Below are 13,766 nucleotides of genomic sequence, written 5' to 3'. Positions count from 1 at the left end.
TTTAAATCACAATTACTGGTTCATATGTAAGTGTTCAGAGAAAGTGAAACTGAATAATGTTTAATTTCTCCTCCCTATTACACGGGAGATGAGGTGGAAGCACTTGAGCCCAGTATTTCACATAACGTGCACATAACGCTAAATCATAGTTTAGCATCATGTGTAAACAAGGCCGATATTAAGTTGAAAAATTACATATTCATTGATGATGACCCCCTAGATCAGCCTCTCCCAACCAGTGTGCCTCCAGATGTTGTTGGACCACAACTCCCATCAGCCTCAGCCAGCATTGCCAATGGTCAGGAAAGATGGGAGTTGTGGTCCAACAACATCTGGAGGCACACTAGTTGGGAAAGGCTGCCCTAGATGAAAACAGCTAAAGTCGATGGAGAATGCAAAGTAAATGTTTGAAGAGTTGTTTTAACTCCTACCTAACACAACATAACTTTATGTAAACAAATTCACATGTATATTTGCAACATATATTTATACCTTTGTACTGTACTTATAAAGAATAAAGGCAGAGAATAATCTTACCTTTGTGGTACTATCAACTTGGCCTTTTCTAATACTATAAATATAATTAATATAAATTCTGTACATCAGTTAACTCTTTGTAATTCACATCATTATTTAAATGTTTGTGTCACTTTAATTGATAGGAACACAAATTTCTCACAGCAACTTAGAGATAGTAAAAAAATCAATTTATTTACCAGAAGAAAAGTCAGTGCTTCATGAGCTGATTTGACCAAATGTTTGATTGGTTTGATGCAGAGTCCTATTCCTGAGGTATCTTTCAAAGAGTAAGGACGCAATTCAACTACTGTTTACACTGGGCTGAGGGGAGTTGGAAATGGTGGACCCCCAGCTAAGCCGGCTGGGTCCCAGCTCAGCCTTGCTACACTGGCATAAGCCCCTCATCCTGGTGGCTGAGCTGGGATCTGGCTGGCTCAGCCAGATATCCGCCAGAGAAGCCTAGCCCGGTGTAAGGGAAGCCAGTGGAAAGCCTGCAAAAGGGGCATTCCAGGGTGTGTTGGAGGGGAGGAACTTACACGATACCCAGGTCCCGTTCAACTCCCTCCTACAGCCCTCTGTCCCAGCAGCTGGTACACTAGAAAAAAAGGGATGGCAGAAGAAAACATATATTCTGTTTTCTTCCGCCATTCCCTGCTTCCAAGAGGGCTCCAAGTGGCAGCTGGATATGGCGGCCCCTTCTATCAGCTCTGCCTTCACCACCTTCACTCCCTCCAGCCTCCCATAAATTGGATTGCTCTGTAAGAGAGAGTCAGATTAATCTCTCTGGGTTGGAGTAAGCTGAATTTGATTATAGCAAAAGAGTGACTTTGGCTGCAATCCAATGCATATCTTCTCAGAAGTAAGCCCCATTGGGTTCAATGGGACTTACTTACCGGATTGCAGCCTTAATCATTGGTCATTTGGCAACTTCTCCTGAGAGCAGCTTACTGCCCTTTTGGGTTCCACTGCTTTATAATTCTGCTGCACTGCAAAACAAGCTGATGAAGCAGAAACATGTATCCCTTGTGTTTTGGGAAGAAAAATAACTTGATTGATTAAGTAGCTCAGACCAAAAGTAACTCAATATCTTGGACGTATGCAGCCCACAGATAACAGTAAATTGCACTAATAAGTTTTAAATGGAGGGCATGGTCTAATTTGTATGTGTTGTGTTCTATGTTTAATTTATTTATTTAAAGAATTTATAAACTGCCCACCATTCATTGACTTTCATTGTGAAGCTATTACGAACTTTCAGAAGGGATTTAAAAACATTTCTATTTACCCAGACATTTGGTGGCTGAAAGATACTGTTCCTGGCAACACTGAAATCATTGGTTGAGAAATTGTGATTGTTTTTAACTGTTTTTAGAATGTTTTTAATGATATTTATGTGTTACCTAGGGTTCCTTTGGGAGGAAGAGTGGGATACAAATTGAATGAATAAATAAATTCAACAGACATTGTGGTGCTGCGCAAAAACAGTAAAAAAAATCCAAAGTAAAAGCAATAATACATTAAGTTCATCTGTAAAACCTACAAGAACAACATCCACCAATGTTACTGTTTGAATAAAAAAAGTGCACGCTCTCGTTCTGTGCGTGCGTGCGTGCGTGCGCGCCTCCCCCCCCCCACTTCATTAACAAGCTACATGTAGGATCTCTTTGCGTATCTGATGAAAGTGATGGGTTCCCATAAATAAATAATTATTGCATTCAAAAATTTAGACACCCTGAAACCCATCCATAGACCCCCTAAGGGGCCACGGATCACAGGTTAAGAACCCTTGCTCTAAAAGCCTCTGTACATAGTTACCACATGAATCATAACCTTGTTCACATCAATGTGCTGAAGTCCCATTTCTCTCTAATTTTAAGTGGCATCAGTGGCATCTAATTTTAAATGGCCTGATAACTGAAATAGTGTTGCTCTTTTCCAGCACTTACATGGAAACCTTTTCAGTGTAAAAATAAATGGGTAAACAAGAGAAGGTCTGTCAACAGAAGTACTTTAATTGCATAAGAATCAAACAAAATTTACTGAACTTCCATATAACATCAGAGCTGTAAAGTCACAGTAAACTTACTAGTCTTTTAAGTTGCCCCATGATGTTACTAAAAAACAAAACAAAAATGAATGTATCCTCCCATAGTGTCCTCATCATTGTAATGTTGCATGAAACCCATTAGAGCTGTGGGAATATAGGATTCACACTGTTATTGTAATATAAGAAGTGAATCCTGAACTCTGAAGCAAGGTTTTTCTTGTGCTGGGCTCTGTTCAGTTCCTTTTTTCATTAAAATAAAGCAGTAGTTGAAACAAAGTAGCATTTAAGTGTAGCAGCATCTGAGGGAAGGACTGTACATTATGTATAGTTCTGTGATTACTTCAGACTTTTTTCTTCATCCAGTGTACCATTTGAAGCATAAGACTACCATGGGTACAGGGGGTTCTTAATCCTTTCACCTGTTTATCCTCCTGGGTGATAGGAACAGTTGGGGGGAATGTTGAGCAGAAAAAATGTGTGCATATATGTAAAGGTTAAGAAGCTAATCTTAACTTTTAGCAGAATGTGCATGTAAATCTGGTAGAATAAACATGGAACTACATGTAGTATGGATAACTTCTTTAAGTGATGATGGGGAGAACCCAGTCTCAGCACACTTGGAAACTGGGCTCAAAACTCAAGACTATTTTTTCCCATATACTCAGCACCTGCCTTCCTTTTCCTACCTTCATACTCCCCACGTATCTTGGTTGCTATTCTTCCGGTGGCATTAGAGGAATGAATGAAGGAAAGGGGACCTGGCACACTGATATGGATGCAAGCCAACCTATGGAGTGCTGTGAAGCAGCATTTTCTAGTATTCCTTTTGCCTGCCATAGAGCTGTGGCGTCAAATTGGGCATCAAGGAGGAAAAGGGAGAGAGACCTTTCTTTATTCTCATGCTCCCATAGAAGTGAGTGAGGATTTGGGAGGGAATGAAAGGAGGCTAGATAAGAGGTCTGAAGGTCCTCTCCAGCTCAGATTAAAATCTGAGCTATATAAAATCTCTCAAGTCCACAACAATAGCATTGCGTTTGAGGTGATCATTATGAGCCCCAAAATGCAATTAGTGCCATCACTAGTGAAAAGTGTTTGTACCATCCATTGTTCTTTGCAGCACCTGTAAAGGAAAACAATAACACACCTTGCCATTCAGAAGAAATATCCACATTATGGATAGCGTAGATAATAAAATGTGCTTAACATAGAAGTGGGGTGGGAGAGGGTTGATGGCAATAGCAATCCAAGAAGGCAGCACCGTGCTGTTATGTAGAAGATTCAAGTTTTGTTCATAGTTTCCATGTGAAATTTCTTCTGATTTAACTTTTAAAATAGCTACATTACATTACAGAGCGGAAGAAACTAAGCAGTAAAATCAGATTCTAGATTTGTAAAGATCAAGTTGTTGAGAGTGGAATTTTGGAACAATGTAATGCTGAAATACTTTTGAAACGTTTGAGGAGGTGAAAACAGAGAACAAATAACATTCTATTACTTTTAGAAGTATGTCTTGGAACTTGCTTTCACAAGGGAAAAGTAACCAAAAGTAGCTCCTTGAATTCTGCCTCCACTGTTTTACTGTGCTTTAAACTTTCAAAGGATAGAGTGGATCATGATTGCAGGTGAAGATGTTTTCTTGATATGCCCATCAGATTGGACTGTGTTATTGTGTTTTAACTTGGAATTTTATATGATTTTTGTATTGACTGTGGTGCTATTTTTATTGCCTTGTTCATTGCCTTGAGATCTTTATATAAGTCGATTCATAACTCCAAAAAATAATAAATTATATAAAAGAGGACTAATGTTTCTAGACAAAGTGATAATGTATAAAAGATGAGCATATTATGAAGTTGGAACATATTTTATTTCAAATAGTGTAGTTAAGGTTCCTTATTCCTCTGGAGCAGATTTAGAGGGGCTATGGGGCATTACAGGAGGAGGGGGTATCACAAAAAATTGACTCCCTCCTTGTGCTGACAGTTTCCCTTCCATCAGTGGACAGTCATCATTAGATACCAACATAGAAGCGTAGCATGTAGAAGGTCCCAGGTTCAATCCCTGGTGTCTGCAGTTAAAGGTGGCTCCAGTTAAAGGTTCCCCAGTATCAGCCCTAAGGACAGGTAGAGGTGTGTGTTTGTGTACAAATATAATGAAAAGGAACATTGTCATCTCACATTAACAATAAAAATAATCCATCCATCCTCACTGAAACATATATGTTAATATATACCGTCCATATGTCCAAATATATATCCAAGTGAGGCTGACGATTATAAGATACATGATCAGATGTAGAAAGGTCAGTGAGATCTGACCACTGATTAGTGGTTGATTGGTGTTTAAGCTAGCTTGAAGTATGTCTCTTTGCAACCGTAAGGGCTTGCAGGATCCACTTTTGTTTATTTAAAAGTGTGTGAATATCTGCAAATACAAAGATTTTCCCCCAAAACAAATTTAATACACTTTCTGACCTGAAGGAAGACACCAAAGGACAAGCCCCTGTCATATGCCTCAAAGAGATATGATCAACATTGCATCACCAGCATATATCTGAACTGCTTGAAGTCTTCCCTTGAGGTTGGTCCAGAGGTGCAGAGCATGGCAGCTAGATTGCTGCCACCAGCATGTAATGCCTTACTTGTGGGACTTCCACTGGCTGCCAGTCTGCTACCAAGCCAAGGTCAAGGTGTTACACGAACATATAAGGCCCCATACAGTATGGAACCATTGAGTGACTGCCTTATATCTAGTAGGTGAACCCAGTCTGCAAGAAACTTTTTCCTGCAAGTTCCAAAAATATCAGAAGCCCACTCCACAGTAACTTGGAGCAAGGCCTTCATTGTAGCTGCCCTTATTCTGTGGGACAGCACTCCTTTTGAGATACAACAGGTGCCCAATGCCTGCACTTCCCAGAAACAATTTTTTGTTTTGTTCTGATGTTCTTTCCTAGTTGGATGATAGGCCTCTGCCATGGGTGTCTACTTTGTATTTTTAAAATTCGTTTGCTATTATTTGCTCTGCTGTTCTTTATATTGTGTATATCACCTTGAGATTTATATGTGGATGTTATTCTTCATAATCACCACCACCATTATTATCATCCTGTTCCTTCCTAAAAAGGTGCTGTGGATTCCAGTATACCTAGAGCATCAATTGTTGTTGAATCAATCTCAATTTTAAATCTAAAAAACACTACATGTAGATGCTAAAGCAACTTTCCATTGATTGAACTGAATGGGACCCTGTTTCATTCATCTCTAAGCTTGAACATGCAATGTACAAAATTCCAATAAACATTTATAAAACAACTATTATAGGTATAGTGTTCTGCAAATATCCAGTTATTTCTTTCAACAATAAAGGGCATGTTGAGGCACTCAAGCAAATTGACCATAAATAGGGAGCAAAAGCTGCTGTAACTGAAGATGTAAGTGGTATCTAAACTGCAAAACTGAAAATTATAAAAAACCTCCATCCAGCCCTATTAATTAATCTAACATATAAACTATCAGCCCACTTTTTCCCAGAAAAGGATGGACTCTATTTTTCAAATCCAGGTTACCTAAGTAAATTAGTTAAGCACGCATACATGAGTCCAAGTGTAACTGACGACTGATATACACTATGCCTCCCTAGCTGCTGACACTGCAAGTGAAAATTGTCCCTATCTTTTTATATGCGTAGACCCTAATGCCATTCATCCATAAAGGGGTGCTAAGTATGTGATCTCCAACATTACCCTATAATTTGTATATGCTTTATGGCCCACCTGTGGGCTAATCTTGGCTCACCAGGGAGTCCAGTTTGGCCCATGAGATCATTTTCCCCAAACTGCATCCACTGATCAATCAGCTGACATCACTTGTTTGGTCACTTTGTTCCCAATACTTGGATCGTTGGCTCATCTGTGCATTACTAAGATTATTAAGCAGCTGAATTGCCTTTTCTGGTATCTTTAATGCAGTAGGGGGGAGGGGACCTTCCAAGGCCTCATGCCAGCCGTGAGTGGGACCAGAAGCAGAAGTGAGTGGAGCAATTGATGTGATTTTTATCTTTGTACAATAGACTACATTCCAGCCCACACTCAAGCCAGAGTTTTCTACATGTACACAGAATGATCAAACAAGCAAGATGAATTACCATAGTTCAAGGACACAGTTTGGCCAGGCCATTGAGCGGTGTGGCCTGTGGAGAGGGGGCATGGCCTGGGAGAATCCTGAGAGAGAGGCCTGGAAGCCACATTTGGCTCCAGGCCTGAGGTTTCCCACCACTAGTTTACAGCTTTCACCAAATACAAAGAGATACTAAAATAAAATATGGAAAAATACTTAGCTGGAGCAAAATACTACATGATTAAAAGCCAGCTCTATAAGTGATTCTTTTACCACTGAGTAAGGGAACTTACATCCCAACAGACTGTATTGGAAGTGATGAATCACTAAACAACCAAAAGCATTTTTGTTTTGTGGGCCATATTCTTAGATCAGCATTTGCCAGCTTGTTGCTCTTTATATTGTTGTGCACCACCCCAGTCTGTGAGCGGTGAAATTTCCAGGGGTCCCTGCGCTTGCCCAGGGTTTGGTTTCCTTTCCAAGGAAGGTCAGCGGAGACTGTAGTGTCTTTATGAAATATGGTTTATTTGTTTACACATATTCCAACCTGAGCTTAGGATGGAGGGGTTCAAGGCATCAGCAGTCTAATATCTAGCTTTTCCATCAGGGTTACAGGAGGCACCCCAAAGCCATAGTGCAGAGAGCCAGTCTCTCTGCCTGCCTCCAGTTCCCAGCCTTTCTCAGACACAACTCAGAACACAAGCCTCTCCTCGGCCCCAAGAGGGGGGGAGAGGCTCTCCTGAAGGATTTCAATGACAAAAGGGTCTCCCTGACCCATTCACCAGTTGATGGGCACTTGATAGACCCATTAACCCACCTGGCCACTCTAGATTAACAAAATAAACTCATCTGACTAGCAGAGGAAGTTTCTCACCCCCCAGGCGCAAGTCTCCAAATCAGAGGCTGAACGGGGACTCATAGGCATTATCCATTTTAACCTCCCAAACTCACAACAATATGTTTTGGACTGTAACTTCCATCATGCCTTTCATGCCTTTCCTAGATATTTTTTCTTAATTAATGTTATTTGCTATTTAATTAAATTTTTGTACAATGTATTGCTTTATTGATGTATTGCCTTGTTGATGCATTTTTATATTTGTGTTTACTTTTCTGTAAGCTGCCTTGAGGGCCGTTTGCCGGAAAGGCGGGGTATAAATAAACATTAACATAACAAAACAAAAACAAAACATAGCCTCAGCCAGCTCAGCTTTGTTGGTTGGGACTGGTGGGAGTTGTTTTCCAAAACATGTGGAGGGCACCAGGATGGCAAAGGCTGTCTTAGATGTTTAGGCGATCAAGCCATTCATCTCATATATGAAAGGGGTGTGCAAGAATATTTTTCCCTTTTACATGTTGAAAGCATACGTAAGTTTTAATTCTGATTTTAAATTTCAGTAAGGATTTGGTTTCTCCATAATGAAAAAGAAAGGAACACTTTTATATCTACAAAGCAGAGAAGGGAGGGGAAGAGAGAAATCAGAGTCCATAGTCTGGGAAAGTACTCTTTAAAATAATATTTTAAAACCATTATTTGAATGTGTGTAGTGCCCCTTTAAATGCAATTAACTGTGTGTGTTCCCTGTACTGTTGGTTTTCATTTTCTAACCTTTCTGTTTGTTTTGACAGAAGGCAGCTGCTTCTTTGGAAAGCTAGCTGCCAGTTAGTTGTTCACCTTGTTTTCACTTATAATGGTTCTTTTTTCCCATCACCATCTTATCTTTAAGGAATCTTACTTGGTTTGTTGGTTAATCTTGCCAAAGGAGAGAGGGGTTGTGATGCACACAAGTTGCAGCTTACATCCATTCATTTGTTGCTTCAGTATCTTCTTCCCCTTCTCTGTTTGCGATGAAAGCACCTCTTTAGAATGGATGCCAGAGATGCTGGGGTGCCATGCTGCTTTTGTTACACCTTTGTCTCATCTTCTGATAAGATTCTGGTTTCCGTGAATGCATTTGCTTGAAAGGTTGAGGTCACCTTCCCCTAGGCAGCTGGCTGTTGCATCTCTTTGTAGCTGAAGTAACAAGTAGCCCTTGTTCTGAAATTCTTGTTTGTCTGTAGGAGCCTGCAGGCAATTGTAGCGTACTGTGCATTGCAAACTAAACAGAGCCTATGCTAGGGCAGCACTTAAATGGAACGAATGTAGAGGAAGGTGAGAATGTGTTGCTTTCTCCTTCACCAGGAACCTTTTAAAAAATTAAGCCTAAAATAAAAGTCACTAGAACATGTGGATGCTAAAGGCTGTTCCGAAGGTAAAGCCTTTGTATATTGATCCTATGAACTAAGTACATTTCCTGAGGATGTTTTTAAAAATAACATCCTGCCCAAATTAGAAACTTAGCTGGTTCAAATTTTCTCTTCATTTGCCTTGCTGTTTGGTTAGCTATAGTTATTGAAGGCCTTCTGCATTTTCACTGTTCAGCTATCATGTACCTGGAGTTCTTTGGAAAGCCTGCTTTTGTTATTTTTTCCAAGATTGTAGTTTTCATAAGAAAGTTGTCAAGAAGTGTAATTTGAAGGTTTAGAAGTCAGAGATAGGACATAAGAATGCTTCTAATTCTAGGAGAAAGTAAAGGGCAAAATCCCTTAATAATGCAGGTTTTTATTACTGCATGTCAAATTATCAACTTAAATCAGTTTCCAAAAACTAGTGTTGAATTTGGAAATTAATTTGCAGTTGGAAAAACGTTGTAAGATAGATATATAATACTGTTTTTTTCTGCTCAAAATGTTTCATATTATGTGTTTCATATTATGGCATAATTTTCACAACACAGTAAGCCAAAGGTTTGTTCTTGGCTACAGCTTGTGTTGGTAAGGAGAGCGATTAACCATGAGCATGGGTTCAGATGACATGTTGTGTGTAGAGATATGAAGGCTTGCAAAAAAACCTGGAAATGTTTAGGGGATTTTTTTTTAATGGGGGGCTTCACCCCCAATTTTCTTTCTTTTTCTTTTGGATATTCACATCTATAGTGGTGTGGGAATAAAAAGACTTAAGGAGGAACAAAGTGGCTGCAAGCTTCTGTAATAAATGTTTCTCTGATATAATTTACCTTTGAAAACAACTGCTTAAGATATGGCAGTTGCTTAAACTCTTATTTCGGAATTCGTGGGGAAAATGGAAGCAGAGAAATAGTGGCTCACTTAATAAGGCCACCAAAGCACTCATGTCAGGCTGAACAAGACCTTGCAGCTAATAGTCATAATTGTACAGCTACTCTAATGCACAAAGCTCCAATATATTTCATAGAATGGATGGCGATTTATATCATGATTTGTGGAATTGTCCAAAGCTCAGAAGTTATTGGATGCAAGTTTTTCAAATAAATCAACCAGATTAGAATTTGATGCTATAAATATACTGCTGCATCATATACAAAATGTGCAAAACAAACAGAGAAGTTTGATTGTTAACCTTTTAATTGTGGCAATACTTGACAAATATAGTGATCCTGTTTATTAAAAATGGCTGTTAGAAATGGCACATATGGATTGTACTGGAATAATAATTATGGGTTAAGGAGACTGCATATCTCTGTAAGCGGAGTAAATGTAACTGTTATCTGCAAATGTTCATTATTATAATAATGTGTATTGACTACATATGCATGTAAAATGCCTTAGAATCACACTTAGGTGGGCAAGGAGTGGTTATTTAGGGGGTAAATGAATAGGTTGGAAAGGTTTGCGTTAACAGTGTTAACTTTTTACCAAATGGGAATATTGACTCTGTGCATGTTCTTTTTATTTATTTATTTATTTATTTGCTTGCTTGCTTGCTTGCTTGCTTGCATGGAAAGTCACCATAAAAACAGGCATAAACAAAATAGACAAGAAAAGATAAAAGCATATACAAGCACAAGTAAAGATACAAGCAAAAGATACAAGCATTCCAAAATAAAAAGTATATGATCTATAATACAATACAGGGACTCTTTGTATGTTCTGTGGAAGGCTAATTGCCTTTTTTTTTTTTTTTTACTTAGATCTGAAAAAAACACTGGCTGTCCTCCTAGATAACATCCTGCAACGTATTGGGAAGCTTGAATCTAAAGTGGAAAACCTTGTATTCAATGGCACAGGTGCAAACTCCACAAATAGTACCTCCACTGCTACTCCCAGTGCAGGAATAGCTGAAAAGCTCAATGTTGCAGGTAGGTATGAAAGCTGCTGTGTCCTGCCCTTAATTTTATTCTGTGCTATAATGTAAGATAGCTTAATGCTATGAATCGATATTTCTGAAATTTTTCATGGCAATGGATTTCAGTCTGTAGTGTTGGATCTTAATGTAAGAGAAGTGTGCTTCTTGTCTGATCCTAACATTCTGGAATATGAGACTTAAGCTGCAATCATAAGCATATTTACTAGTGAGAGAGCCCTACTGAGCTCACTGGAACTCTAGTCTGCTTGAGTCCTGGAATAACAATGGTTAACATTTATGTAATGCAAGTGCTCAAGGACTACACATTTATTTATTTATTTATTTATTTATTTATTTATTTATTTATTTATTTTCTTTTAAAATATTTTCTAGTCTTCAGCTAGAGTTCTTTGGCCAGCTAACAAAACCAACCCACAATACTAATAAAATAAAATGGAATAAAAAAAATCAAAGAAGAGCTGAATAATATGCCACAACAAACCACCTAAAGAGAGTGGGCAGATTTTTTTTTGCCACCTGGCTTATGACAGCACCAGGCAAACCTCCCTGGGGAAAGAATTATGAAGACAGGGTGGCTTGCTTGCCTTACTTCAGAAAGTCAACAGAGCAAAAGCAAGACCTCAGAGGCTGATCTCAGTATGCTATGTCGGTAAACCTCACAATAGTCCTGTAAGGCGTTGGTCCAGTAAATAGCTGGGATGGGGAGATGAGAGCACTAATTTTCTAAAGCAAAACTTGTTGTTGAATTCAGAATTTAAATAAGAACTTCCCACTCCACTTATGCACACTTTGTATGCTAACGCTGCAGTTTAATCTGTCCAGGTGTCAGATTTCTAACAACTGTTTTCAGCTTCATTCAGTGTTTTGCTCCAGTGATGTTAGTTTTGGACTTTACTGACCATGCTTAGGCTTGGTTTTGTCTGCGGTACTGATAGATGAGAGAATTTGTGACCCAGTTCTTCATCTGTCTTTCTGTTGACCTTGGTACATACAGATACCTGAATGTATATGTTCATGGATGTATATTACATCCTAATTGTGACCTTGAGATAGTTGGCTTTAGCCCATGGCTCACGCATAATTTCCTTGAACGTGCCTTTACAGACAGACATGAAAAAATGGAAATGGACTGCCTTCAAGTCGATTCCGACTTATGGCGACCCTGTGAATAGGGTTTTCATGGTAAGCGGTATTCAGAGGTGGTTTACCATTGCCTTCCTCTGAGGCTGAGAGGCAGTGACTGGCTCAAGGTCACCCAGTGAGCTTCATGGTTGTGTGAGGATTCGAACCCTGGTCTCCCAGGTCATAGTCCAAAATCCAGATCTTTTCTCTCAGTGTCTACTCTGGGAAGGTAGGAGTGTAGTGAAAGCAATGGACAAATACTGGCCTTTGTGGAATCATTGCCAACAAACTCTGAAAGAAGACTTGAGAAATAGTTATTGGTAAAAACGTATTTATTCAATATAACAGTTTGAAGATCTGCAAAATGAGCCAGTTAGGAAAAGCGTGAGCTGGTGAGTTAAATCAGTGTGCAGCAGGGAAGCATCCCTCCACACCCTTGGTCATGTATGTGAGCCTTTGTTATGTGAACCTAACCTGGGCTCTTCTGACCATCATTCACCAAGGTGAACAATACAAGCCCTGAGGGCACCCCCAAGTACCTGCCAAGCCAAAAACAAGAATGTTGTCACACTGTGGAACAGCGAAGCGTGTCGGGCTCTTGACACGGTTGCCCCCGAGCGCCCTTTCCGGCATTGTGGAGCCCGGCTTGCACCTTGGTACACCAGTGAGCTAAGGGCAATGAAACAGGCTGGATGACGGCTAGAGCACAAGTGGCGAAAGACGTGCTGTGAGGCTGATCGGGCACGAGTAAAACATCATAACCATGTCTATTGTGTAGCGGTGAGGGCGGTGAAGAAGGCCCACTTCTCTGCCTCCATTGCATCCTCAAGTAGCCATGTGGTGGAGCTTTTCCATATTGTCAGGGGTCTGTTGACATCAACTCCAGGAGATGGAGTTTTAGATGCTTCGGAGGCCCACTGTGAATTATTTGCAAGGTACTTTGAGAGTAAAGTTGCTCACCTCCGTAGCAGTCTTGATGCTTGTGATGTCCCTGTATATATATTACTGTAAATATGGTAAGTGCATTTCTTAGAGTATATATGGTAAGTGGACTGAGTGAGACGGGGGAGTACATGGGCTGGAATGCTGGAGAAAGTTGTATTATGATTGGCTGAGCGTTTGAGTGTCTGAAGGTATAAATGAGAGGATGATGGTTGGTTTGGAGGAGATGTAGAGAGAGTCCGGTTGGTGGGAGTTCTGAGGGAGGTTGGAGTTGGTTTTGTGGGTTGGATTGGATTAGGTGGATAGTGAGGCAGGTTATTAATGGCTAGAAACAGAGTAACGCAACTTATGAAACCACACATTTGTTGACAATACCTTTAAGTAATCTTGTTATTCCTTGTGTATATAAATAAATATTTATTGGTTTACCAGAACACCTGATCCTTGGCTGGGTTACACAGACTAGAAGGGTGGGCAGGGCATATACCAAGGTTGGGAAACAGTATCAGTGGTGGCAGCAGTGAAGAGATAGTGTAACATCATCGAGTATCCAGAGCAACCCAGGACTGTATTCTTTATAGGCAGAAAGATACAGGAGGGTTGTGGCCTGCAAGTGCACCCAGACACAAAGTAGCAGTAAGCCAGGAGGAGACTAAGGCACAGTCTCAATGCAATATTGTTTTACAGGAAGGTCTGGTGCTGCTGCCTAGCAGTGGGATCTTGAGAGATCTTTGCTAGAGCCAGTGAGAGAACCATTTAGATACCAGTACCCTGAGGTGGGACCGTGACAAGGGGGTGACCACAGGCAGGATCCTAGCAGGTGGCTCCTGAGGTGGGATCCTGACAGGAAGGGTCC

General features: G+C 40.1%; 1 protein-coding gene across 7 annotated transcripts in view; it reads left to right on the top strand.

Moving 5' to 3' along the window:
* The window catches only part of MGAT5 (alpha-1,6-mannosylglycoprotein 6-beta-N-acetylglucosaminyltransferase), a 220,187-nt gene that overhangs the window by 108,312 nt on the left and 98,109 nt on the right, over positions 1 to 13,766 (top strand). For 6 of the 7 annotated variants that reach the window (XM_061608943.1, XM_061608941.1, XM_061608940.1 and 3 more), the window contains one exon: positions 10,671 to 10,838. The exons of the other annotated variant lie outside the window; for it this stretch is intronic. In XM_061608943.1, the coding sequence (XP_061464927.1) occupies positions 10,671 to 10,838 (168 nt within the window). The remainder of the gene's footprint in view (positions 1 to 10,670; positions 10,839 to 13,766) is intronic. 7 annotated transcript variants of the gene reach the window in all.

This window comes from Rhineura floridana, chromosome 2, assembly GCF_030035675.1.
Source record: "Rhineura floridana isolate rRhiFlo1 chromosome 2, rRhiFlo1.hap2, whole genome shotgun sequence".
Classification (NCBI taxonomy): domain Eukaryota; kingdom Metazoa; phylum Chordata; class Lepidosauria; order Squamata; family Rhineuridae; genus Rhineura; species Rhineura floridana.
Note: the sequence above shows the minus strand (reverse complement) of the source record. Positions and strands in the feature narration are given on the sequence as shown.